This window comes from Zootoca vivipara, chromosome 13 (assembly GCF_963506605.1).
Source record: "Zootoca vivipara chromosome 13, rZooViv1.1, whole genome shotgun sequence".
In the NCBI taxonomy this organism is placed as follows: domain Eukaryota; kingdom Metazoa; phylum Chordata; class Lepidosauria; order Squamata; family Lacertidae; genus Zootoca; species Zootoca vivipara.
In genome coordinates, this window is record NC_083288.1 from 48,474,149 (window position 1) to 48,501,027 (window position 26,879).

General features: G+C 50.6%; 2 protein-coding genes across 5 annotated transcripts in view; both read right to left on the reverse strand.

Annotated features, from left to right (window-relative positions):
- LOC118095902 (myosin-7) overlaps window positions 1-26,879 on the reverse strand; it is a 373,415-nt gene that overhangs the window by 133,153 nt on the left and 213,383 nt on the right. The gene's annotated exons all lie outside the window — the stretch shown is intronic.
- AP1G2 (adaptor related protein complex 1 subunit gamma 2) lies at window positions 731-24,931 on the reverse strand. 4 transcript variants are annotated; one of them, XM_060281854.1, is made up of 22 exons: window positions 24,755-24,931; window positions 20,507-20,711; window positions 19,458-19,582; window positions 17,827-17,968; window positions 17,580-17,676; window positions 15,809-15,885; window positions 14,750-14,845; window positions 13,727-13,807; window positions 13,270-13,368; window positions 12,483-12,538; window positions 10,144-10,257; window positions 9,912-10,052; window positions 8,839-8,893; window positions 8,201-8,323; window positions 6,133-6,222; window positions 5,861-5,991; window positions 5,061-5,168; window positions 4,467-4,623; window positions 3,577-3,694; window positions 2,159-2,325; window positions 1,429-1,527; window positions 731-863 (listed from the first exon to the last, which is right to left on the reverse strand). In XM_060281854.1, the coding sequence occupies exons 2-22, from the start codon at window positions 20,708-20,710 to the stop codon at window positions 759-761; spliced, it is 2,385 nt and encodes a 794-aa protein (XP_060137837.1). In that variant the 5' UTR covers window position 20,711; window positions 24,755-24,931; the 3' UTR covers window positions 731-758. The 4 variants fall into 4 exon arrangements, with proteins under 4 accessions (XP_060137837.1, XP_060137838.1, XP_060137836.1 ...); XM_060281855.1 differs by having other exon boundaries at window positions 5,061-5,165; window positions 24,755-24,930; XM_060281853.1 differs by lacking the exon at window positions 24,755-24,931 and adding an exon at window positions 21,723-21,905 and having other exon boundaries at window positions 5,061-5,165.

Genomic DNA, 26,879 nt, shown 5'->3' on the forward strand with positions numbered 1-26,879 from the left:
TGCCGCGCACCCACAACCCAGGTGCTTGGGGGTGCCACTTCCAGCAGCTCCATCTGGAGGGCGCCAGCTTGGGAGAGGCACATGTCACATATTGTGGACCTGTGGAACTCATTGCCTCATTGCCCTTGCATAGTGTAACAGCGCCCGACAGAATGCTAAAGGAGACAGGGCTTCCCTGGGAGTGGTTCTTGCGCTGCTCTCAGTGTGGTTGTCCATCAACCGCAGCGTCTGGAAGGGAGGTTTGTTGCACCAACCAGCAGTACGACCGGAGGCGAAAAAACCGAATCCGGCAATGAAGAGGGATAGCTGGTGTTTGTGTTTGTTTTTATTGAAGAGGGCTTCCCCCCCCCTCCACCCCCCAACCCACTCTTTATCTCCATTGATTTCCATTTAGTCTCGCTCAGTTGTTGTGGAGTTTCCCCCATCTGGCTGATCAATTGAATTGATCTGCCAGCAGCTGGGAGTGAGGAGGGAGAAAGTGGGCTGCTTGAGACGGGGATTCCCCCTCTCCCTCCCGCCTCCCTCTTTTGGAAATACCTCTTTGGATCCGGTGAAATCTGCCCTTCCGGCTGTGCAAATGGGGAGCACCCAAGGGTGTTGTTTTTTTGGGCACCCACTTGGAGCAAAGACGCCACCTGGTGGTGAGATGGTGTCGTCGCAAGGGTTTTTCTCCACCCCACCCCTTCCCTTCCCTTGGAGAGGAGTGCATTTTAGGGGAACCTGTTGAGGAGGGAGGGGTACAGTGGGCCGCTCGCTCTTCATTTCCAGGCAGCCTCGGGGAAGGAGTTGATTTCCTTGATCTGTTGCACCAGCGCTCCAGAGGGCAGAGTGTAGGCAAGTCGTAACCTCATGCGGAGCGGGAGCTGGAAGGGATAAAACTTATTTTACACCGGGTGTATAATTTCTTGCTTGCAAACATTAAAAGCTGCGTTCTGCACAAAACAGAAAGCCCAGCGTTCATTCCTTTTTTACGAGAGCTAAGCCGCTAGTCCTTAGCGTTGCTGGAAGAGCGAGGGCGACGCGTGTTGTGTTAAATGGGGAAGGAGTGCGAATTCGGGTGGCTGAGACTGCTGGAGAGTACCCTCTTGGAAGGAACTGGAAGTGACATCACCCTGGTTCCTGTTACGCTAACCAAGGTGAAGTCAACCAGCGAGGGCGGAGGAGGAAGTGACATCACTGCTGTCTTTGTGATGTGGGAGCGTGATGGTGCCACTTCCTGTTTTCAGCAGGAAACATCCTTCTGATGCTGCCAACAAAAGTGGCCCGAAGGCAATAAGAGTCTCTTAACATCGCTTTACAGGAGTAGAGGAAGTGATGTCACCGCCTTGCTTTAAGTGACAGCCAGGCAGGAAATGACATCGCTGCTCAGATCACAGGTTAATTCCCACTCCCTGGCCACATGTATATCCCTCCTCTCACTCTTCTTACCTTTTTGGGGTTCAGCACTCGGATGAGCTGGGTGATGGGGGTGCTACCCTGGCCTGGGACTGTAGAACCACTCGGGGCCAGCAGCTCCACTTGGAAGGACTGTCAGAAGAGGAGCAGGCGAAAGTCCAAACAAAAAAAAAAGAAAAGAAATAAGTTTTTGACCCCTGCAAAACCCAAGGCCGTTTCCCTTCCTGCGTTCTCCCCTCCCTGCCCTGCAAAAGGATTTCATTTGCAATTTAAAACATTATGGTTGCCAGCCGCTGACAACATTATCCCTTTGTCTAATCCTCTTTTAAATCTGCCTCCAAGTTGGCCATCACTGCCTCCTGCGGCAGTGAGTTCCATAGTTCGTGTGAAGAATTACTTCCTTTTGCCTGCCCAGAAACCCTTCCCTGGGTGACCCCATTGGCCTCTGGCACTGGGAGGAGCATAAAGGAAGATGCCCCTCTTCTTAAGAACATCAGAAGACGTCCTTGGCTGCTGGGTGAGGCCAAAGGGGGTCCCCATCTACCCCAGCATCCTCTTCTCCTGGTGACCCAGCAGATGCCCCACTGAGGAAGCCCACAAGCAAGACCCCACGGCTGCAGTGGTCTTCCTCAGTTGTGATTCCCAGCAACTCGTATTCAGAAGCATCACTGCTTCCAGCCGTGGAGAGGGGGCACGGCCGCTGTGGCTCGTAGCCTCCTCCGCGATCTCGTCCACCCTCTTCTAAAGCCACCTGAGGCCTCACCTTGGGGACAGCCACTTGAAGACAAAACCCGGCCACGTCGTCGGGTGTCCTGTTGGAGACGGTGGCCGTGATGAGGAGCAACGTGGGCTCCAGCGCCGGCCGGTCCATGGAAAATTCGACCAGCAGGCCATCTTGTTCGTACGCAACCATGCGGGCGATGGCAGAGGCTGCAGGGAGGGAAGCGAGAGAAGGCGAGGGAGGAGGACGGCCAGCTAAGTCTAGCTCCCCTCCGGCCAATCGCCCTGTCAGGTACAGAAATTCACCAAGTCCCTGTTCAGGATTCATAACCTGAATGTGTCCAGAACGCCAAGGCTTGAGCTGGGTACGTTGCTGCAGTAGTCGCAGGGTGCATCTGAGCATGTGCAAAGGGCCTTGCCCTCACCTCTGAGTGACCCCAGGCAGCGTACACAGGACTGGCACTGTGACCTTCCAGCTCAGAGGCTGTGGCTTCTGGGTCCCCCTTTAGGAAGAGGCCTCTTCAGAATAATATATGGCCCACATAGCTAAGCAGGGACCAGTCTGGTCTCTTCTGTCTTTTTCTCTGGAAATGCTATGAGTGCCATTCATAGAAGGGGTTTCATTGGACCCTGCAGCTCTCCCTTTGTTGCATTACTCAAAACAGAGCAGCTTTCAATACTAATAATATTAATAATAATAAGTGCTATTTTTCTAGGAAAAAAGAGGAGCCGGAACTCACCACAAACACCTCCCTCGTTCTCTTAGAATGGCAATGATGCCCACCTGGAAATGCCGGAACTGAGTTCCAGCTGAAAAAAGCCCTAGTAATGTTTATTATTATTATTTCTTATTCCTTGCCCACCTGACTGGGTTACCTCAGCCACTCTGGGCGGCTCCCAACAGAATATTAAAACAGGATAAAACATCAAACATTAAAAGCTTCCCTAAACAGGGCTGCCTTCAGATGCCTTCTAAAAGTCAGGTAGTTGTTCATTTCCTTGACATCTGATGGGAGGGCATTCTACAGGGCAGGCGCCACCACCGAGAAGGCCCTCTGCCTGGTTCCCTGTAGCTGCACTTCTCGCAGGGAGGGAACTGCCAGAACGCCCTCGGAGCTGGACCTCTGTGTCCGGGCTGAACAATTGGGGTGGAGATGCTCCTTCAGGTATACAGGTATATTTTAGTGCTCATTGTTAAAACACAACAAGAGCGGTACAGCTGTTGTTAAAGGGGGAAGTGCTTTTGCTCAGAAATGCCCATGTGAGATGGAGAAATAAGCTCTCGTCACTTTATTTCTTCTGTCCTGAAGACCCCCCAGAGGGCACTGATGGAATGAAAGGATACATGAGGGGGTGGGGGTGTCCTTTGCGGACTCGTCTGAAAGGGTCTTGGCAAGAATCCGAGCTGCAAAAAGCAAGCAGCTCCCTCTCCACCTGCAAAGAGCCCTTAGGTCAACATACCTGGGGCTTTCAGGTCGCCAAGGAAATCGAGGAAGGATTCCACTGCCGGGGCGACGGGGCTGGGCTGGGCTGGAGGGGGATCTGCGGGGCCTCCAAGGAGATCCAAAAGATCAGAGACCTACAGGGCAAGCAAGGAAGTGTTAAAGAGGAGATGTTGAGGGTGGGGGGAGAGTCTCATTGCGGGGCTGCAGGGCAGCGGCAGAGAGAACTCTGGCAAAGGCATGCAGTGATAATCTGGGAAAGTAGAGGCAACAGAAAAAGCACAGCCACTGCCTCGGGGTGAGGGGTGTCACATTAAAATAGGGCTGTGGGTGTTCACTTTAAAATTGCTGAAAGTCTTGGTGGATCGCTGAGTGGTTTTTCCGCCAGCGGTTAGTCATTTTTATGGGCTGCGCTCAATGTGGAAGCAACCCAGTCAGCTGGGTGGCATATAAATAATAAAATCATTAATAAAAACTGATTAATTTTTCTGCCGTGCTACACGTGCTGCACTCTGGAAACGCCTCCCTTAAAAATTAAGGCTTGGGTTCAGGTTTCATCATCCCCCCCCCCCCAGCCCCTGGTTTGGTTCCAGCTCAGCCTTCCTGCGATGCCGAAACGGGCTCTCTGTCCTCCGAATGAACTGATTCGTGTAAGGAAAGAGCTGAGATGATACAGGATTCCGATTTATAAAAGGAGGTAGGCTCTTCAAAATCCAGCATTCAGTGGCCTTATATTTGGGTTCTAGGCAAAGCGCAGGTTGGCCAGCTCTTAAAAATCAAATCCTTATTTGGAATTGGTAATCCTGGATTATGCGCTGCTCCAAAATGTCACCTTGCTGTCAAGTTCGGGGGTTTGCCCTGCTCCCAAGTGCCCCCTGGTGCCAACCGCTTGGCAAAGCCTCTCCCCACCTGGCCAGAGTCCTGTTGCTGGACGTTGCTGGGCGCTGGCGCCACCTCCAGGATTCGAGGGGCAGCAGCGCCCTCTCTTCCATTCTGATCTTTTTCACTTCCTTCCTCTGTGTAACCAGTTTTGTCGACTAAGGGCATCTTCTCCAGGACAGATGCTCTGGCAGGAAGAAAGGGGGGGGAATGGAGAGATATGGGCCTTTTGTGGGGATTTATTTGGCAAGAGAGTGGGGAAGCAGAGTAGGAGAAAGATTTTATCTGCTGGTGACTCGGCACCGCTGTTTCCATCGCCAACCCTCCTCACCCACTCTAGGACCTGTGTGTCAGGAATAAAGGTTTGCAAACCAGATTTGGGTACTGATGTTCCTCCATGGAGGTTTAGCTGCCGAAGGCCTCCGGTGAGCACCCGCAAAGACCGTTTGCAAAGACTGTCAAGGCGGAAGGCCGTTCGCAGCAGAGTTTTCAGCGCTCAAACTTGGGACGGGGTGAAATGGGGAAGCTAGCTAAAACACGGGTGTTGTGTGAATGGAAGTGCCCACGCGGGAGGTCAGAATATGCAGAGCACCCGAGAACGGCGCCCGTCTTTGCCAGGAGTACCTGAGGTGGTCGTACTTCCGGAAGAGGGCGTTGTACTCGACTGCCCGTTGCTGGAGCTCCACATCGTGGCAGCTGCAGTAAATGGAAACCAGGCTCCGGATCCGACTTCTCAGGGCGGACAGGGTGGGAGACAAGAATGGAGGGAAAGAGGTTACAAGCTGCAGAGAAGCAGGACACAGGATGAAGCAGGAAATATTAAAGAGGTAAATAAATTCATGTGTCAAAAGGCCTCACAGGAGGGTCCAACCCCTGGCACCGCTACACCCTGCCAATCGTAGAGTCGTAGGATTGTAGAGTTGGAAGGGACCCCAGGGGTCATCTAGCTCAACCCACCTGCACCGCAGGAATCGCAGAATCCCCCATCCAATCCAACCTCTGTTTCCAAAACCTGCAATGAAGGAGAGCCCACTGCCTTCTGGGGAAGTCCCTTCCCCTGTCGAACAGCTCTTGCCGCCAGAAGGCTCATCCTTTTATATTTTAAGTTGGAATCTCCTTTCTTGGCATTTGAATTCCCTCGGTTTCCAAAGACCACCAACGTCCGCCCCTGCCCTTGAGGCCTGGCTTAGGAAGAGGGGGACGTTGAGACGGTGAGCCTAAACCAAGTATGTACACAACTCCCCCCCCCCAAAGAATCCTGGGGACCTTTGTTTGCTCAGGGTGCTGGGAGTTTGAGCTCAAACTACAACTCCCAGGGTTCCACGGGGGAATCGGTGTGCTTTGCAGGTTATAGTGCGTTTGTGGCCTTAACCCGTGGTGAACCTGCAAGGCTGCGAGGGTGGGGATGTCGGCTGTGAGCTCACTTGATGTCGCTGCCCTGGAGACGGGTCCCGAGCTTCATGAGGGCAGTGAGAGCGTAGGCCCTGGTGCCTGGCAGCGAGATGTGAGACTGCAGCACTCGCTCCAAAATGGAGACCATTTCCTCTGGGTCCACCTGCCGGAGCGGGATGAATTGGAGAAAGGAGGAAAAATCATAATGAAGTGGGATATTCCCCCCCCCCCCAGCAGGTGTGAGCAAATTTCCCCCGCTCGATCTTCCCCACAAAACGCCCACCCTCAATTTCTGATTCCTCACCTGAGTGGGCTCCACCTCTTCGCAGCTGCCGTCCAATAAGAGGTTGCCGTATTCACCAATGCACCAGGTAGCCACTTGGACCAAGGGTTGCTGGGAGGGAAAAAGAGAGAGAGGGAGGGCTCCGCTATGCTGTGCCACGTATTTAAGCTTTTGCCAACGAGGCGCCGCCTGGGTATTGTCAGACTACAACTCCCATCAGCCCCAGTTTTAGGGGGTTGTAGTACGGCGATGTTGGCAAAGGCTGTCTTTCGTTCCATGTTTATTCGCAAGGGATTCAGGGCGGTGTGTGTAAGGGACTAGGGGTTATCCCATGGTGTGCTCACAACAACCCTGCGAGGTAGGTTAAGGCCGAGAGGTGGGAACTAGCCCCAGGGAGGCTCTGTGCAAAACCAAAACTGAGCTTGCAAGGGAAGCTGTGTCTCTGCTAAGGTTAAATACAGGGAGGCTGCGCACGACAAAGATTTTAGCCCCACTGTTTCTGGTGCAGAAGCATCGTCATTGCCTTTTACCCTTCAGAACATAGAATCAGAGAATCTTAGAGTTGGAAGGGACCCCAAGGGTCATCTAGCCCAACCCCCTGCAATGCAGGAATCTCAAGCAAAGCATCTATGACAGATGGCCATCCAACCTCATGATCTTGGCAAATGGAAACCCCAGATTTTACTTTTGAACTGCAGGGGGGGGGGGTCGAGTCTTATTTCCTGCCACCAGAGGGAGCTGCTGGTCTGCCGCCTGCTGTACTTGAGCGCCACCAGCTGGCTGGAGGCTAGTACTGCGGCTTCTACTCCCACAATTGTCAGGTGGTACAAAGGGGCCAATAGCTTTCCACCAGGGCTGGCTTTGCTCACTCACAGTGTCACATCCAGACCACCAAGGGCGTTTAGGGCAGCCCAGACCTATCGATGCCCACGTTGACGTGAGCCCTGCAATGTTTTCGCAGCCTGCTGAAAATGCTTTTTGTTTAAGCAAGCCTACAAACATGTACATTTGGCGTGCATTTTAACATGCAATTCTGAAGGGTGGATTTCTTTTAGGGGGACTTGTTTTTTTTTAAATATATAATTTATGGGTAATTTGAATGTCTTATACTGGGATCTGCTGTCTCTGGCTAACTGCTTACCAACCTTTCACGTCCTCTTAAAAAAAAACAACCTCCCACATTATTTTATTATTATTATTATTTACGGTATTACATTTATCTGCCAACCTAGCAGTTCGAAAGCATGTCAAAATGCAAGTAGATAAATAGGAACCGCTACAGCGGGAAGGTAAACGGTGTTTCCATGTGCTGCTCTGGTTTGCCAGAAGCGGCTTTGTCATGCTGGCCACATGACCTGGAAGCTATACGCCGGCTCCCTCGGCCAATAATGCGAGATGAGCGCGCAACCCCAGAGTCGGTCACGACTGGACCTAATGGTCAGGGGTCCCTTTTACCTTTACCTTTATTACATTTATATACCACCTTTTCTCCCCAAGAGCTCAAGGTAGTGGACGTGGTTCTCCTCCCCCACTGCGTCCTCACAACAACCCTGTGAAGTAGGTTTGCTAAGAGACAACGACAGGCCCAATGCTAATAAGCGCAGCGTGACGACAGCCTTACATTTCTATGTGTATAGGAAGAAGAACAGCTTAGAGGCTTTGATGCTAAGCATGATAGAAATTCTGTTCAGTTAATAAAAAATTTTGAGTGGAACTCACTTGCAAGTAAGTGGGCACAGGATACATACCCTCACTCTTCCTCTTCTGGTTTTCTATGCCCTGCCCCCCCGCCCCCCATCACGCCCTCCCATACCTGCCAAGTTCCGGCCTGAGAAATAAGGGACTGGACCGGAAGTAGCAGACCGGAAGTAGCGCTGCCGCCATTTTGGAACTGGGCGAAGCATGCTCAGAAGCGACTTTTGATGCTGCTCTGCCCTGTTCCAAAATGGCCGCCGCACCAGAAGTCGTGCTGCAGCCATTTTGGAAAAACAAAAAAATCCGTTTTTTCGGCTGGAGACAGCTGGGAAAACGGGGGTTTCCCGGGGAATACGGGAGACTTGGCAGCTATCCCCCCTCCCCAATCCCATACCTGAGAGATATCTTGGGTCAGGGCCTTGTATAGCTGTTGAACCGCATAGCCGTGAAGCTCCTTTGCCCCTCCAATGAGGTGGATGAGGTTGGGGACCGCGTCGTCACGTACATAGGAGCCAGCCTGCAGAGGGTAAGGAGAGGAACCAGAGATGTTAACTACGGTCCTTCTCAGAGATACTTCTCTGCTTGGTCCTTCCTTCCCTTAAAAAGGCTTAAACAGATTCCTCCTCCTCCACACAAGCCCAGACTACCAAGGACTCAGCTCTGAAGGCACTCTAAGGATTCTGGGCTGCTATTGGCGGGCTCTACGTGAAGGCTGCTGTTTAAGCGGGGAGGGCCTTGAAATTCACTTTTTCAGCACACCTAGAATGGCAGTTTCAATGGGGTGCTGGAAATAGGGAGAGGAAAATCAATATTAAAGCCTGAAAAATGTTCGCAGAGGCACAGTAGGGGGGTGTCAACTTTCTGTTTCTCGCCTCTCCCAAAAGGAAAAAAAAAAGTTTCTCGTCCAGATGGTCTGGAGAAGCTTCTTCAAACACAACCCCTTGAGAGAGGAAGGCTCTTCCATGAGCCACACAACTTTCCACTGCTCCCCAAGGATCCTAGCCCCCACCCCACCCACAGCCTCCATCTTACCATGGTCAGAACCTGGAGGATGGTGTCAATGTGCCAACGCTTGCTGGGTGCAAACCTGAAGTGGGTGAGGGAAGAAAACAAGAAGAGCAGAAATGTCTTAGACCTATCGCCCCGCCTGAAAGTGCCCCTCACGCCGTCAGGGCATGCTGTTTGAAAGGGTTGGGACTTAATTTTCGCTAATTTCTTCAGGGAGGGAGGGTCTTAAAAATATGTTTTTGGGTGGGGGGAATTCAAATCTGCTATTATTTTTGTGATTGGACAACATTCAGCTTGGCGAATCTACGTTTGATTAGAAAGCACATAAACTGCTTTCTCAGAAAAACCAAAGACTTTAATTTTGCCTTCTGAAAATGTCAGGTAAGGCTAAATAATAATAAAAGTGAACAATAAAAATAATTGTAACGTGCTGTATAATATAAGTGCAAGCACTTGTTTTTAATTATTTCTGTGCAATTTTACACGCGTTTCACTTACCAAGGAGAACTAAATTGTATTAATTTAACCAAGACCTCTTTTGAATTCCCAAGTCTTAGGTCACAGAATCATAGCTGCCAAGTCTCCTGTTTTCCCTGGGAAACCCCCGTTTTTCCAGCTGTCCCCAGCCGAAAAAACGGATTTTTTTGTTTCCCCCCGGTTTATTCTGGCGCTGCGGCCATTTTGGAACTGGGCGGAGCATGCTCAGAAGCGACTTTTGATGCTCCTCTGCCCAGTTCCAAAATGGCTGCAGCGCGACTTCTGATGCGGCAGCCATTTTGGAACTGGGCACAGCAGCATCAAAAGTCACTTCTGAGCATGCTCCGTGCAGTTCCAAAATGGCCGGCGTGCTACTTCCGGCATGCTACTTTCGGTCCGGTCCCTTATTTTTCAGAGAGGAACTTGGCAGGGATGCACAGAATTGTAGAGTGGCAGGAATCTTTTGCCCAACGACCCTAAGATTAAGAGCCTCACGCTCTGCCATGAGCACCCTTCGATGCGTGAATTCGAAAGCTGCAAAATTCAACACGCCCCCCCCCAAAACCTGCCCTTCATTTCTCTACAACGCCCCCTACGGGCAATGGCCGGACCCAACTCACTTCTCAGCGGCCAGGAATATTCCGGAAGCGCAGTCCGACTTCAGCTCCGGAGCGCAGGTGTCCAGGAAAACCAGCAGCTCTTTTGTGGTCGTTCTCACGTTGCTGCCGCTCACCAGGGCGAGGCTCAGCTGCAGGGCTCGTCTGAGGAAGGAGGGAGAAGAAGCGAGAAATTCTCCCGACTCAGAGACATCGTCCCCCAGAGCCTCGGCCCCGTCTTTCCCCCTCGCCTCACCTCTTCACAGTGGGATCCGGGTCGGCCAGGCATTCAAGGACTGTGGACCGGTGCCTCTGAACGGCACTGTTCTCTTCTTGCAGTAATTTCTGCAAAGATGTTAGAGCCACGTATCTAAAGGGAACAAGATTCCCCCCGACAAGAAGGGGGGGGGGGAAATCACGTCTTGAGAGGGAGAAGAAGAGGAGAGAGCTTAATCCCAGGCGCTCGAGGCTATCCTTTGCCCTTGCTGTTTTATCCTCACAACAACCCTGCGAGGTGGGATAGGCTGAGAGAAGGGCTTCTTTATTTGTAATCATCCTCTCATAGATTTTACCTATCATTCCTTGTTTAGTTTTTTCCATTTGTTTATATAGTTCCTCTATTGGCTCGTCTAATCTCATATTTCTCATATCTCTTGGGCTTTAAGAATTTTATTATATAACCCTCCAATTTTTAACCAGTATTGGTTACCTATGTTCTCTGTTACTTCCTGCAGTGACTCTCCTCTATACCAGGCATCCCAAACTTCGGCCCTCCAGATGTTTTGGACTACAATTCCCGTCATCCCTGACCACTGGTCCTCTTAGCTAGGGATCATGGGAGTTGTAGGCCCAAACATCTGGAGGGCCGCAGTTTGGGGATGCCTGCTCTATACATATCTTGGACTATGTGAGATCCCTTAGCACTAAGAATTTTCCACCATTTGGGGTCGTCTATTGCCTCGTATATGCTTTCTAAGGGTGCCCACAGAGAGATCCTTTTTAACCATATAGGTTGCCATCTCCTCCCTATGCCTAATGCCAATTTCCTGGGTCCTATTGCAGATTGCAGATCTTCCTTTACATTATTTGTGAAGATTCCAAATCTTCCTGCACCGTTGTTGGCCTCATCCTCGAATCTGATCCACTTTTGTTTATTTTTCGCTCCAATTTCTAGTAAAGTTTTTAATTGGACGGCTTCATAGGAATTATAAATGTTGGGGAGGCCCCCACCCTAATTCTGATTTGTGGTTATACACAAACCTCTTTTGTGTCCTTGATTTGTTTACTTCCGAATATCCATTGTCTTATCTCACCATTCCAGTGTTCCAATTGCTGTTTTTTCATCTCTAGTGGGATGGCTTGGAAAAGATAACTTAGCTTGGGGACCCAGAACATTTTAGTATTATATTATACAGCACTGTGAACAAGCCAAGGGGGAAAAAAAAGGCTGAGAGAAGGGCGACGGGGGCCCAAGGCCACCTAGAATGCTTCATGGCCGAGCAGGAATTTGAACCCCGGTCTCCCAGGCCCCTAGTCTGGCCCTCTAACCAGGCACAAAGAAGACCGCTTGCAGCCAATCTTCAAGGAAGTTGGAAACGTTTCTCCTCCTTTCGCTTCAAAATGGAAAGGGGACACTGCCGGGCGGGAGACAAGGGGGGAAACGGGCCACTATGGCACGGGCAGCCAAAATGGCGGCTGGCGAGGCCTGAAAACAACCTCTGTCGGGGTGGCCGGGAGATCTAAGCAAATCTGAATTAAGCATGTGGCAAATTAATTTCACGCACTGTTTCACCGGTAAAGAAAAGAAGCACCGCGTCCCTCAGGATGCATTTTAATAGGCCGCGTTATCGCGCAGCTGCTTCCCAGGCGGCGTGGAAAAGGGGTGGCTGCCTTGTCCTGAGGGTGGGGGGAGATATTTGAGGAATCGCCTCCGTCCCTTGGTTTCCCTCGACCGTGAGGCCATTGGCAGCGGCTTATGAGGGAACCCGAGGGTCTCTGGGCACGTTCCCTCTCCCAGACCAGCGTCTACAGAACGGGCCTCAAAGAATTAGGAGAAGGGGGCAGATCATGAAGGGGCAACAAGGGATCTGCAATCCCAGTGCGGAAGGCATGTTGTGACAATGCAGCCCTATGCGCTGTGGGGCGGGGGCCAGAGCATCGGACCAGGACCTGGGAGACTAGGGTTCAAAAATCTGCTCGAGGCCCATGTTTGCAGGCGCCATCTTCCAACATCCTACCCTCTTCTCGGATTTCAGTGGTCCCAAGCTGGAGAAGAAGACGTCAGACCACAGAATCGAAGAATCATAAAGGGTACCCAAGGGTCATCTAGTCCAACCCCCTGCGACGCAGGAATCTTGACTAGATCCTGCATGGCAGGTGCCCTTCCAAGCTCTGCTTAAAAAACCTCTGTAGGAACCAAGCGCCATGCTTTAAAAGGAGCCAGGGTAAAAAAGTGTTATAAGGAGACTCGGCCCCAAAATATATTTTCAAAATTTCCAACAGGAAAAGTTCAGGTGATTGTTGGGCCGCCGTTTCCCCACAGCTCTGTCTGGGTCATTCCACTGCTTCGTTTGTTTCGTTGGGGTTTTTTTGTACCTGATATTCCGATCCTTGTTAAGGAGAAATCGTCCGAGGATATTTATAGCGAGAACCTGGGTGTGGAAAAGAGAAGGGTCCTTACCGGTAATTCCTGAAATGTACCATTTGTATGAGCTGAGGGGGCAGACGAGGAAGAACGGAAAAGCCTCAGAACAAGCAGAGAGGAACAGGAAAAATGACACACACACACACACCCTCGATTCTAGCTTGAGATATCTGGGCGGAGGCGACTTGAGGATGTGGAAGATTTTGGGGTCTGGGGGCCGCATTCCCTCAAAAGCAACCTTTCAGTGGCCACAAACCGGAGGCAGAAAGTGGGCAAAAGTGGCTAGAACAACAGATACAGGTCTTATCCTGGTACAGGTTGCACCCAAGCCACACAAATCTCAAAGGTTTCTGGAAACAGGCACATAGACCCCAAAAGACCTCTCCATTTTCTTTCCAGGCAAGCGAGAGTTATCATTGCGGTTCTGCAGCCAGGCAGAACTACCTGAGGATGGTGTGTGGCTTGCGGAGAGGACTCCTGGGGCCAAACGGACAGGTCTGGAGGGCCACTTTGATACCAGGGGTCTGAATTTCCCCACCCCCTAGGGGAACGCAAGACAGTTTTGATAGTACGGGGGGGTCTAGAGACAGGAAGCGCCATCATGGCACCAGGAGGCGCCCGGAATATTCCATTCGCACCCAAATAACCCGACAGCCTCCCAAAAGATTTGGACGCAAGAGGAGCCAAGCAAGGTGCAGGATCATCCCAGTCCACCTGCCCCGTACGAATCCGCCATACCCGCAGGCCGCTGGTCGAGCGCACGCCCATGATGGTCAGCACTGTCTCGTACAAGATGGCGTTCCCCACGTTCCGCGTCGTCTCCGTGTTGGTGGCCACCTGGGAAGAAGCGGGGGGGTTGGCAGGCCTTGCTGGCTTTTGGCTTGGGACGTTCCCCTGCCCCGCTCTCCCCCCCGCAGGCCTTCACCTTGGTCTCTTCCTTCCTTTTCATTGGTGGCAACCACACACACACCTCTCAAAATGGCACAGCCTTTGCTAACAAAGGGTTCTAGGTCATACAATCTAGACCAGGCCTAGGAAAGTTTTAATCGAAACGTGGAGGCTAAATGGACCCCCACCCCACCCCGGTTTTGTTCATGGTGAAGCGAACTCTGCTCTCCAGAGTCCTCTAAATGTCTCCCCTCCGTCCTTCGCCCAGGGCCCTCTTTCCAGCGCCAGCAACAACCGTTGGGCTCACCTGAGCCAAGGAATCGTTCATGGCGTCGCTGGCGTCTTCGTTGTCCTTTCCCAGAATCCTTAGCAGCCGCAGGATCTGTACCTGGGTGGAGGGATGTTTTCAGAGAGGTGAGGATGGAGTAGAGAAGAGGAGGTGACTTTAAAATGAGGCAAAGAATCAGTCGCTGAGCAGCCAAACTCGCCACCCTTCTGGTCACGGGTTCGTGATAAGCCCGGCCACATTTTATTGTCTCACCCCATTTGTATCTCGCCTTTGCTCCCACGAGCTCGAGGCGCCCTTCTCTCCCTCCCCATTTTATCCTCACAACAACCCTGTGAGGTAGGCTAGGCTGAGGCACTGTGATGGGTCAAGGCCACCTGGCAAGTTGAGTCACGATTTGAACTCTGGTCTCCCAGCATCTGAACCACTAACCCACACTGGCTCAAGGCTACAGCGCCTGGTATTCCCAGGTGGTCTCCCATCCAAGTGTTCACCAGGCCTGACCCTGCTTAGCTTCCAAGATCATTCGAGATCGGGGGTGTCTGAGCTCATACAGACGTCTCCCCATTTACGGGGGGCGGGCGCGTTATGTTCCCGCGTACCACGTGTATACGTGACACAGCACCTAAAAAGCATGTAAACCCCTGCCAGAAATCCACCACAATTGCTCCCTCCAAAGCTCCTTTCTCAAACCCAAACAGCCCTCCGAGGTCAGTGCAAAGGCTTCTGGGATTGCAGTTGCAAAGGCTTCTGGGATTGCTAGCTGTTTCCCTGCTCCTTTGCCGAAGACCTTCCTTTTTCAACCAACTTTTAAGTGGAGTTAAAAAGATTTTTTAAAAGGTCCCAGCCTGGTACCTGTATTGGATTTGAAATTGTTTTTATACCTGTTTTTTTATTTAAAAAACCGTTCAGTGTTTGTGCGGTTTAAACTCTCTCCGGGAAGCAATTCTTAAATGCATCCCAGCTTCTCTTGAATTGCGGAAAGAAAGGCGAGACAGAAGCTCAGGGGAAGAGGGGAGGTTGGCGGGGACGAGCTCCTTTTACCTGCAGGAAAGGGTTGCTGATTCCCGAGATGCTGTGTTCCGGAGTGTAGCCGGCAACCACCAGGTTACGCAGCAGCCCCACCAACTGAGGCACAAACTGGAAGGAAACAAAAGAAAAGGAAAGCATGCTCCCATTTAAGGGTGTTTAGGAGGGCACCCTCTGTTTTGGGGGGGTTGGGGAACATTATTACCCCCCCAAAAAAAAATATTTATTTGATTTTACATATTAAAATTTACAGTCATACCACAACACCTTCCGAAAATACAAGATTCCCACGAATCTTTGGGCTTCCCTCCTTCCCCTCCCTGGGTTCTGTTGTTAAGCCTTTTCTACTGCATCTTTTATAATGATCCAAATTATTTTCTCCCCCTCCATGTATCCGTAGTTCTCGTTACATTACAACTGCTATTGCAATCCCGCTAACAATTTTTAACTGTTTAAAGTGGCCTCCAAGGCAAATTATAAATTTTCCCCATTCCTTATTAAAGATTTGGGCTTTTCTGTTCCCTTGGGGGATATTTTTTTACCCCGAGGGCCGCATTCCCTCTTGGGCAACTGCCCGAGGGCCGCATGCCACTGATGGGCGGAGCCAGAGGCAAACGTGGGTGGAGCAAGGCATGCAAATTTGACCTTTCTGTAGTAGGCTAGCTTCCACACACACACTTTCCTATCTCCCGTCCAGGCAAGTGAGAGTCATCCTCAAAATTTCAAGGATATGCTCCAGCCAGAAAGATGAGAGAAGGGGGCAAAGCAAGGCTGGGAAGGGGCGTGGCCTGAGGGCGAAGAGGTGTGGCTTAGGAGGGGGTGTGGCCCGAGGAGAATCTCAAGGGCCAGATCCTTCTTCGGTTTGTTGCATGTTCTGGCCTGCCATGGCCCATTCCCATTTCCTGGTAGATGCCAAACCAGTCCTGCTGTGTGGGTCTTGAACCTAGGACTCAATACATGCAAGGCACAGGCTCCTTTAGCATCAGCTTGCCCTCCCCCACCCTCTCCTGCTCAAAAGGCACGTGGTCCTTGCGCGTTAACTGCAAAGGATGCTGGGAGAGGTGCCAAGCTCACCTTGCAAAAGCGGTCCAGGGCTTGCGGGCTTCGTTCGCACATCTCTGAGATCAGCATGACTGCCCCGTGGAGGATGCCTGGGGAGAGAGAGAGACAGGTAGGCCAGGTGCGGATCCTGCCCAGACTTCCTAAGTCCTGTCCCTTACCTTCCCAAGTCCCAGGCCCACCAAGGCTCCCCAGATCCCAGTTTCTCTGCACCACCTCGATAGGACAGGAGAACAGCGCTTTCTTGAGATCTCCTTCAAATCGCTCCTTGAGATCCACTTCTCTGGCAAAAAGTCCCTCCTGGGCCCCTCCAGGCCTCGTCTTACCTTCCTAAGGGGTGTACTCATCCAAATGATACAAAGAGTAAAAGGTAAAGGGACCCCTGACCATTAGGTCCAGTCGTGACCGACTCTGGGGTTGCGGCGCTCATTCTGCATTATTGGCCGAGGGAGCCAGGTCATGTGGTATCGCTGGTATAGCTTCCAGGTCATGTGTCCAGCATGACAAAGCCGCTTCTGGCGAAACAGAGCAGCGCACAGAAACGCCGTTTACCTTCCCGCTGGAGCGGTACCTATTTATCTACTTGCACTTTGACGTGCTTTCGAACTGCTAGGTTGGCAGGAGCTGGGACCGAGCAACGGGAGCTCACCCCGTCGCGGGGATTCGAACCGCCGACCTTCTGATCAGCAAGCCCTAGGCTCCGTGGTTTAACCCACAGCGCCACCTGCGTCCCTGGTCATGCAAAGAGTAGCCCTACTGAAATCAACGGACCTAACTTATATCGATCAATTTCGGCGGGTTCACTGTGAGCAAAACTGAGTCGAATACTCTCCTCTCAACCTTCACCATCAAACACCCCTGAAGAGAATCTCCCCCCGCCATCCCACATCGCATCAATCCTTCTCTTTGGCAACGGAGCGTTCTGAGCAACCGAAGGATATCCAAACACGTATGAGCTGGAACTTATTTATTCATTTGTAGCATTCTCCCCCAGCCCTAAACTCTTCATCAGAAAAAAAGGCCCTCCGGAATGCCTTACGCGGTGTCCAGTAATAAAATGCTCCCTGCCCTCAGCCTTATAATTTAAGAGGCACGGCACAAAAGGAAAAGTGGTTGGGAGGGAGAAGGAGAAAAGCAAACTCAGGCACTAGCTACAAAGTTCTTACAAGAGCCCTTTCTGAAAGGTTCCCAGCAGCTTCTTTTCCGGCCAATGGACAGGGCCAGGATGGTTGCCCACATGAGTGGCAGATGAAGATGATGGAGTATATGGAATTGGCTGAGATGACCGGAAGAATCCGCAACCGGGGAGAAGAAGCGACAGAAGAAGAATGGAAAGATTTTAAATTGTATTTTTAAAAAATATGCTAAAGTTGTTTATTAAGACCAGATATAGGATATAAAGAAGCTGTGGAATTGGAATTAGAGATTAAGTAAATTAGATAGATGTACAATAATTTCAGAAACTGTTATTAAAATGTTTTGGAAATTGCTAAATTTTAAAATGGCAAGGATGCGTAGTGGGTGGGAACCCGAGGAGGTCCCTATAGTCAATGTGAAAAGATCAGGATTAGGTATCTAAATTTTGTGTTTTCCTTTTCCTTTTCTTTCTTTTTTTATACCTTTGTTACATTCTTGTATTGTTTTGTATTGTTGTATTATTTTTCATTATTGTAAATCCAATAAAAATTTAATAATAATAATAATAAAGGATGGTTGCCCACTGGCCATGACGGGGAGGGAGAACAGGCCTCCCAGTAGCCCCAGCCGAAGAGACAAAGGCACTTACCGGTATTTTGTTCAGTCAACAGCTGTTCGCCGAGTGGAGTGAACACGTCTATAAGATCGGGCACCTTCCGGACAACGTGTACAGCACAGACCACGGCCTAGAAGTGGAGGCAGAGAGCAAAGGATGATGGGGGGTGGGGCGGGGTCCCCTTGCGTCCCACAGAACTGCCTTGCAGGCACGAAGAGCGGCTGCATCTTTGGGATCTCTGCTTTTTAAAGAAAAAAAAATCCCAGCTGCGTGGTCTCACCTTCCTTCGCACGGAGGGCTGGCCAACCCTGGCGAGCTGCTCCACTTCGCCGGCCAGATCCCGGAACATGGCCACCGACCCCAGGGAGCCCAGGGTGCTCAGAGCTAAGCCCTGCACCCAGGCAGTGGGGTGCAGGAGGTCGCTAAGGAGGGCAAACGAAAGTGAGGTGAATCTCAACTATTCACATCCCCTGCCCAAACAGCTTCCTTCAGGCACACATCTCCCACCTCCCGTATTTTCCTTCCTACTCAACTCCCAAGTTCAACCCTCAAGACCTACCGATGGCCGCCATCTTTAACCAGCAGGAAAGGCTGGTGTTTTCAAAGACTTTTAAGCGGCCATATTCTAGCTGATATCCCAACATTGCATTTCAAGGAACCCCCAGCAACCCAGTTCCCTTGTCTTTTCCCAAGCCTTAAGAGTTGTTTTGAGAGTGGAACAGACAGAAGGCGGCAGACTCTCCTTCCTTGGAGGTTTTTAAGCAGAGTTTGGGTGGCCACCTGTCAGGGGTTCCTTAGCTGTGATTCTTGCGTTGCAAGGGGTTGGACTAGATGGCCCTTGAGGGTCCCTTCCAGCTCCACACTTCTGTGATTCTGATTCTCAGCCTCCGTTCTTTCAGAGCCCATAGCGCAGGTCCCTTCCCCTCCTCAGAAATCCCCCAATCTTCCAACTAGATTCCTAGGATCTTCACTGGAAGCACACCTGAATTGCCCACACACCCAAATACCAGGTCGGTACCTGTACATTTAAGGTGCTAGGACAGCACTTCAAACAACAAAGCCTTCCCCTGGAATTATGGGGACTGTAGTTTGCTAAGGTTGCTATCCCCCCCCCCGAGCTAAAATTCCCAGACTAGGGTTGCCATTCGTCTGGAATTTCCCAGACATGTCCGGGTTTCTAATGATGAAATTAGAGTCCCGGGGGAATTCTGAAAAATTGGCAAAAGCTCAACAAATTTGAGGTTCATTTCCCCCAAAAAGCTCCACAACGTTTTGGCCAATCCCCCCCCCAAAAAAGTTCAACAACTTTGTGTCCAGGTTTTCTCCTTCTTGAAATAGGGCAACCTTAAGACAGACCGAATGTTCAACCACTCTGAGAACCGTAGCTCTGGAAAAGGAGCAGGTGTCTCCTAAACAGCTCTTTTGGTCCCCTAAAAGAACTACAGTTCCCAGGATCCTTTGGGGGAAAGCCATGACTGAAATGGTATCATAGCACTTTAAATGCATGGTGTGGATGTAACCTTGGTTTCTTTTTTCCCAGTATAACCCTAAATCGGTGGTTTTCAACCAGTGTGCTGTGAGTAAGATGCTGGGCTCACGTTCACCTTTGGCCAGTCTCCAAAGGCTGGGGGCATCCTCTTCCCAGGCCCCCCTGTGGGGCAAAGTGAGGAGGCACCTGCCTTTGGGGCAGGGGCGGCGGCAGCGGCTGCCCAGAGAACCCCCAAAGAGAGGGGAGAAGAGAGAACCAGAAAGAATGTAGTTGGTCAAGGAGGCGTGGATTCAAAAAGGCCGAAAACCTCTGCCGTAAATAATAGGTTTCAGTAGACAAATCGGTCCTTGTCCACTGTGGGGGCAACCACTCTCTCTTTCTGCCCCCTCCCACACAAGCACCCTTCCAATTTCACCCCTCACTTCTTGATACTATTGGTCAGCAGAAGGTGAGTGTCCTGCTTCTCGTCCAATAGGAGGGCAGCGCCAAGGTAGCCGATCCGCTTTTCGTGGTAACGGTGGGAAGCCATTAGCTTCAAACTCTCCATCTGGGTTCAAGCAAGAATAAGGATAAGGATAAGACATTGATTACACCAGAACTACAACCTTTGATCGATTAAAACCCCAGGCTAAACCCCAGAACTTCTCCCTGCACATTCTACTTGTGGGTGTATCCCACTGGGACATTTAAGGGCCGCCGTTTGGTGGGGATCGGCATTTGGGAATATTAGCAGACGGTTTTTTGAGGAGTAAAGGTAAAGGGTAAAGGGGCCCCTGACCATTAGGTCCAGTCGTGACCGACTCTGGGTTTGCGGCGCTCATCTCGCGTTATTGGCCGAGGGAGCCGGCATACAGCTTCCAGGTCATGTGGCCAGCATGACAAAGCCGCTTCTGGCGAACCAGAGCAGCGCACGGAAACGCCGTTTACCTTCCCGCTGTAGCGGTCCCTATTTATCTACTTGCACTTTGACGTGCTTTTGAACTGCTAAGTTGGCAGGAGCTGGGACCGAACAACGGGAGCTCACCCCGTCGCGGGGATTCGAACCGCCAACCTTCTGATCAGCAAGCCCTAGGCTGTGTGGTTTAACCCACAGCGCCACCCGCGTTTGAGGGGTAGTTGCTTATAAAGCCACTTCATATTAAGAAGCTAAATGGAACCTGGGTTCAAATTCTCACTTGGCCATTAAGCTCACTGACTGACCATCTGTTATCTTAAAACAACCTCACACGGTTGCTGCGAGGAAGGTAAGTTGGGGGGTGGGTGGGTGGGTGGAGGCGGAACTTAGTACATCAAGAGCTGTATAAATTTTATTAAATAAATAAAACACGCTTAGGACACTTTTGGAGCACTTTTAACAGGCAAGGTCCCGCCCCCCAAAGAATCATGGGAACTGTAGTTTACCCCACACAGAGCTACAATCCCCAGTTCCCTTAACGAACTACAGTTCCCCCTGTGCTGTGTGGGTGTATACCTGTCCAAAATGGGCAGGATAGCCCAGAATATGGATGTAGAGCAACTTGGCTAAATTGGAGGCGCGGGTGTCGGGCTCGTCTCCCCGAAAGGCCCCCCGGATCTTGGCGCTTTCTCGTTGGACCAGCTCCCGCTCCTCCGCCTGGGTCCGTGCACTCCGTATTGTCCGGATCAGGACTGGCAATGTGAGAGGTGCTTCCGGCATCCTGGAGGGGAAGAGCAGAATAACATTTTGGGGGGGGGGTGGCTTTGGCACATGGCACCCGCTGTCAACTTTCTCTTTTTTTTTGCGGGAAATTCCATTATTCAGCGCCCTTGCTTTCATATCCGGGAGTTGACAGCCCCATAGTATTCCTTATCTTCAAATCCGGGAGTTGACAGCTATGCGCAGGAACCTCAACTCTTACTCCCATCCTTCTGCTCCATATTTCAGGGAGCACGTCTGATTGGATATCCTCAAGCCAAGCCCGAAAGACAGGAAGTAACAACAGGTTGCTTCTGAGAATGTGCAGAGGGCCTGTATTCCTTGGGCTCGGACTCAAAGCTTCCTGTTAGGGATGGATGCCAGCAACCTGCCGCTAGGTCTAAATCGCTTAACGCAAATTAGTTAGCACCCTTTAACGAGTAGTAAAAGGGAAGGTTCCCCCCCTCCAATACTTTCTTTCCACATTTATGGGAAAGAAGAGGATTAATCCATATTTGCACCGGAAAGTACAGAACTGAATTGATTCCATAAAGTGGCCTTTACTGCAGACGATTTCCGGATCAGAAATCAAAAGCCCTTTGTGGAGGCTTTAAGCTCCGTCAATATCTTTCTGCCCATCTTGAGTCTCGAATTTCACTCCTGTACCATAAAAAGCACCTGCTTCCCAGCCTCTCCCTACCCCAAAACTGCCCCTTCAGTGTAGAGGCCCTCATAATTGTGAGTTTAAATTGAGCATAGCGTCTCAGATATTTCAGCAAAACTCTCTCCCCCTCCTCTTTTCCCTTAACCCCCCCTTCCACTTTGATGGACAGTTTAAAATGTGCATACTTTGAATGAATCTGCATATCACATGAGCTGCAGGCAAATTTAGTGGGCCCCCAGACACCCCCACGGAACCCAAGGTCCCTCTCTTGCATGTTAGCACCCTTCTTTTGGGATTATCGCCCCTTTATCTTAACTCCCACCAGCACTTAATTTTTCATTCATTCCTTTTCTCTGATCCTCTCCTCACCTGTCCAGAGGTTCACTGCACACAGTTTCTTCTTTGTTTCACGAAACCCGATATTTTGGGGGACACACAGAGGGGCAGCTGGTGCCCCCTCTATCCTCCCCTTCTGCTTAGTCAACTTATTGCATTTCCGGACAACAGTCTGTAAACCAGCCAGGTAAACTCACCTGAACTTCTGCGGCTACCTGGACCCAGGGGCGCCCTCTGCTGGCCAGTCCCAGAAAGGGAATTTTCCAGTCGGATCCTTTTTTGTTTGTTTGTTTAGGGCAGAGTTAAAGGTAAAGGGACCCCTGACCAGTAGGTCCAGTCGCGGACGACTCTGGGGTTGCAGCGCTCATTTGGCCGAGGGAGCCGGCGTACAGCTTCTGGGTCATGTGGCCAGCATGACTAAGCCACTTCTAGCGAACCAGAGCAGCGCACGGAAACGCTGTTTACCTTCCCGCCGGAGCGGTACCTATTTATCTACTTGAACCGTCAATCTTCTGATCGGCAAGCCCTAGGCTCTGTGGTTTAGACCACAGTGCCACCCGCGTCCCCAGGGCAGAGTTAGCCGAAGTTTAAAGCTATTTCAGGAGGGATACACAAAATTGTGTCACGGGAGGGATACACAAAATTGTGTCACGTGAACCTTATCCATTGCTTCTCACTGTGCATTTTGCCATAGCTTTCCTTACTGCAAGAAGTTTTTGTTTTGTGATTAAAAAAGCAGTTTGCTGTGCAAGAGCACCAAACCCACTTGAACTGTGTAACATGACTTTGCTAGTATATGATCGAATTCCATATGCAAAACAGCACCAGTCTGGGAGCAGACCATACCTAATGTTCATATGTAATGATTTATTTTTTTTAAAAGTGTGTAATTTGTTGGGGACCTCTGAAATAAAGGTAAGAGCTAGATTTAAATATTATATATATCATTAAAAAGGCACAGGTAGACTAAAGAATACGATCCAAATCCTGCATAGCTGGCTATGCATAAGAAGCAGATGTGAGCTAGCTGGGTGTACGTTCACAAATACTTGGGAGGATAAAGCTGTCAATTAGCATGACAGCTAGATGCAGACTTTGCCTTCAGAGGAAGGATATTTTTGAGTATCAGACACTGGGGGGAAACTGGGGCCTTTGGTCTGGTCCAGCAAGCTTTTTCTTACATTCTTTGGATGGGCACAAAACCTTATGTTTCAAATGCCCTGCATTCATGGCCTAGGTCCACAACACCTTTAAAACACACCCAGTGTGCATTTAAACCATGTGGCTTCCCCCTGGGAAATCCTGGGAAATGTAGTTTCTTTCTTCTTTTTTGGCAATCACTCGTAGCCGAGTACCGGTAAGATTGTCTTGCATAAACACGGTTTTAACAGTGAGTCCGTGGAGGCCAATTCTTGATCCATACATCCTTCCACAGTGGGGACATTGGTTTCCGGGCAGGGGTTGATCACGGTGTGGATTTGCCAAGCGTGTGGATTTGCCAAGCGTGCCTTCCTCTTAGCATGTTTCTCCCTTGCGTCCTGAGTCTGAGTGTCTTCAAAGCCCATGACACTTTTGGTAAAGGCTGTTCTCCAACTGGAGCGCTTGCAGGCCAGTGTTTCCCAGTTTGTCAGTGTTTATACTACATTTTTTTAAAAGATTTGCCTAAATGTAGTTTACCACTCACTGAGATACAATTCCCAGCACAGCCAGCATACTACAGTTCCCAGGATTCTTTGTGGGGGCAGAAAATCGTGCACTTTAAATGTGCATCAAATGTGCTTTAGATGTGTGGAATGCTCCCATGCTCCCTGCTCTCCCAGCAGAAGCGGCCTTCCACTTCTACACAACAGGCGGAAAGGCAGATGGCTTAATTTCCTCACTCCCTTGCTCCCAGAGGGGGGGGGTCTTCCCTGTTGAAAGCCTGCCTGCCGTGCAGCTGTTAAAAAGGTCACAAGAACCTTGCGAGGCAAAGCCAGCAAAAAAACAGCAGCAGCCCTTTGGCCGTCAAGAGGCTCTGAAGGGTGAAACTGTTGCACTCCTGCCTCGCTGTGGCCCTTCAGTGGGTCTCAGGCTTCCTGGCCTCTGCCCTCCAGGGCTCATAGAATCATAGAATTGTAGCGTTGGAAGGGATCTCACGGGTCATCTAGTCCAACCCTCCTGCAATGCAGGAATCTTTGCTCAAGCATCCATGACAGGTGGCCATCCAGCCTCTTCTTAGAAACCTCCAACAGACCCTCCAAGTGTCCCTATTTTCCAGGGACGTCCCTGATTTAGGGATGTCGTCCCAGTTTCTGATTTGATCCCGCTTTTCCTTAGGACGTCACTATTTTCATCGGAGAAATGTTGGAGGGTATGCTCTAAGGGAGGACAGCCCACCATCTCTTATAGAGAGAGAGAGAGAGAGAGAGAGAGAGAGAGAGAGAGAGAGAGAGAGAGAGAGAGAGAGAGAGAGAGAGAGAGAGAAGCCAGCAGAGTCCTCTGTAATTTCTCTCTGTAACGCTTTTAGCCCAGGGGCTTCTACATGAGGCTTTATGAGCGCAGCCATAGAGGCGCGGCCAGAGCGTCGCAGCAGGTTAGAGGACTAGACCACGCCCCCCACTTCCTCGGCGACGCTCCCACCAACCACGGACATGGAGCAAACCGCTAGACAGGAACTCCTCCGCTGGGCTTCCGGTTTCGCTGGCCCTTGGCGGAAGCGGCTACTGCCCTCCCATGGAGAAACCCGGGATTTCAACGTTTGTGCATCGGGCTTTCCCATTCCCACCCGCCCCCCGAAACCTCCTTAGCGGAAATAAATAGTTCCGGCTCTTCGGGGTTCCCTCCCTCCTGCGCGTCTGAAGGCGGCTTCCTGCCTGGGTCGGCGCGGGGCTTGTGCGTGCAACTGTGCTCTGGGTCAGACGGGGGGGGGCGAGGGGGGGAAGGAAACGGGCAAGCCGAGCTGCCTTTGCTGCTGCTACAACCTGGAGTGGGGTTTTATTTGGGGAGCGGCTGCAAAGCCTCCCCGCCCAGACTCGGGGCTTGCAATACTGGCGGTGGGCTACACTGCAGGGCTGTTGTGCGCTTACCTCTTGGCAGGGCCGTGTTCCGCAAGGCCGAGGCCCGGGGCTCCCTGCTCCTGTTCAGCCGAGTGATCGGAGGGCGCCCAGCCGGCTGCCTTGCCCCCTCTTGAAGGGAGTGAAGCAATAGGCGACAGGAAGCAGCCTGGGGTAAAAGTAGGCAGGTTGGCCCATAGGAAAAATTGCCTCAAAATCCGTATTAGGGCAATGCCTTCATTAAGCCAACCAAAATGTTCTGGTTTTTAGTTCTTATTTTTGTGGTCTCTACAGCCACAGCAGGTTGTGCTACAACCTTCCGAGTTTGACCTCATCCCCAAAGGTACACTCCCCCTCCCCAAACTTGCCCCAGTTTTATTTTTATATTATCTTCAGGTGAAAGGCGGTAGATGGAATGCTCTCCCCAGGGAGGCTCGCCTGGTGCCTTCGTTACATATCTTTAGGCACCAGGCAAAAGCGTTCCTCTCCTCCCAGGCCTTTGAAAAATAAGAAGTCTGGCCTTTAATGTTTCATGGTGTTGCGTGTATTGTTTTTGTCTGTCACATCAGGGTGTATTTTTGTGTTTTCAAACTGCAAACCGCCCTGCGATCCTCAGGTGAAAGGCGGTACAGAAATGTTAATTATAATAATATGTACCTTTTTAATAATAATAATAATAATAATAATAATAATAATAGTGTTGTAACGAAGAGTACCAACGTTCAAGTTCTCCAAACAACCAGAAGAGCAACCAAAGTGATCCAAGGAGATGGAGCGACTCGCCTAGGAGGAAAGACTGCCGCTTTTGCGGTGTGGGGGGGTGTCATTGAGGGAAAAGGCAAGTAAGAAGTGGATGCGATAGAAGTTTATAGAACTGTGTGTGTTATGTAGAAAGTGGGTAGCTCAAAGTCCATAACACTAGGACTTAGGGACATCCATTGAAGCTGAATGTTGGGCAATTCGGGAAAGAATTTAAGTCCTTCATGCAGCACATAGTTAATCTATGGAACTCACTCCCACATGAAGCGGTGTTGGCCCAAACCTGGCTGGCTTTATAAGAGGATTCCACAAATTCACAGAGTGGGGGGGGGAAGCTACTGATGGCTACTAGCCATGCTGGCTATGTTCTGCCTCCATGCCAGTTGCTGGAAACTGCAGGAGAGGAGAGGGTTCTTCTGCATGGGTCCTGCTTGCAGATTTCACTGATTTGATTGATGAATGGATTGAATTTATATGCTGCTTTCCATTCATATGAATCCCAAAGCGGCTTCCTAACAATAAATAACAGTGACGTAATAGAACATTGCAAGCACAGTATGACATTACGGATTTGTGGGGACCCTCTTGGGGTGGAATGCTGGAAGCCCCTGCACCCTAGGGTTCAGGTTGGAGATAAGCTTCAATAAAACCATGTATCATAAAGACACCAGAGTCTCTGCTGTGCCTCAAAAGTTCAAAAGGAAATACCGACTCTGATAAGCATGCCTGGTGCTCCTGGAATCTCACACTACTCAGAGATTGGGGTGGTGCGTAATTAAAATATATTCCTGTGATCACTACACATGGTATAGCTCCCCCAAATGAAATACTCTTCCGTTTCCAAGCTTTTTATTAATATATTTTTATTAAATTATTTTTTTTCCTGCAAGACTTATTTAATGTTTTGTTTGTCAATCCCAAAGACACGAAATAAGAAATATCCAGTCAAAAAGGCAAACCAGGAAGAAGAGGGAGAGAGGGCAGGGTAGGGAAGGGAAGTCTTCGGATCAAGGCCGGAGCAAAGCACTGGAGGAGACGGGGTGGGTGGGGGCAGGCGGTAGAAAACTGTAGGGAAGGGAATTTTTTTTCCTGTTTTTTGTTTTTTTTGTCGGCTATACAGACATTCTCAGTATACACAGCACGCAGCAAAGGATCAGTCGCTTCCTCATGCAGAATCCAGGGAGGGGCTGAGCGGGAGATTCCTTGCGGAGGACACCCCCAAAAATACACTAGAGGACCTCCGTCGTCATCCTGTATCTACCGATTCTCCTCTCTGGTTCCCAGTCACCCAGAACATGAAGGGATGCAGCAGGGGGGGCCCCACCGAGCCTCCCCACCTGACTCCCTTTAAAGCCCTCTTTTTTATTTTTTTTATTTTCTTTTGCCCTTAAATTGCCTC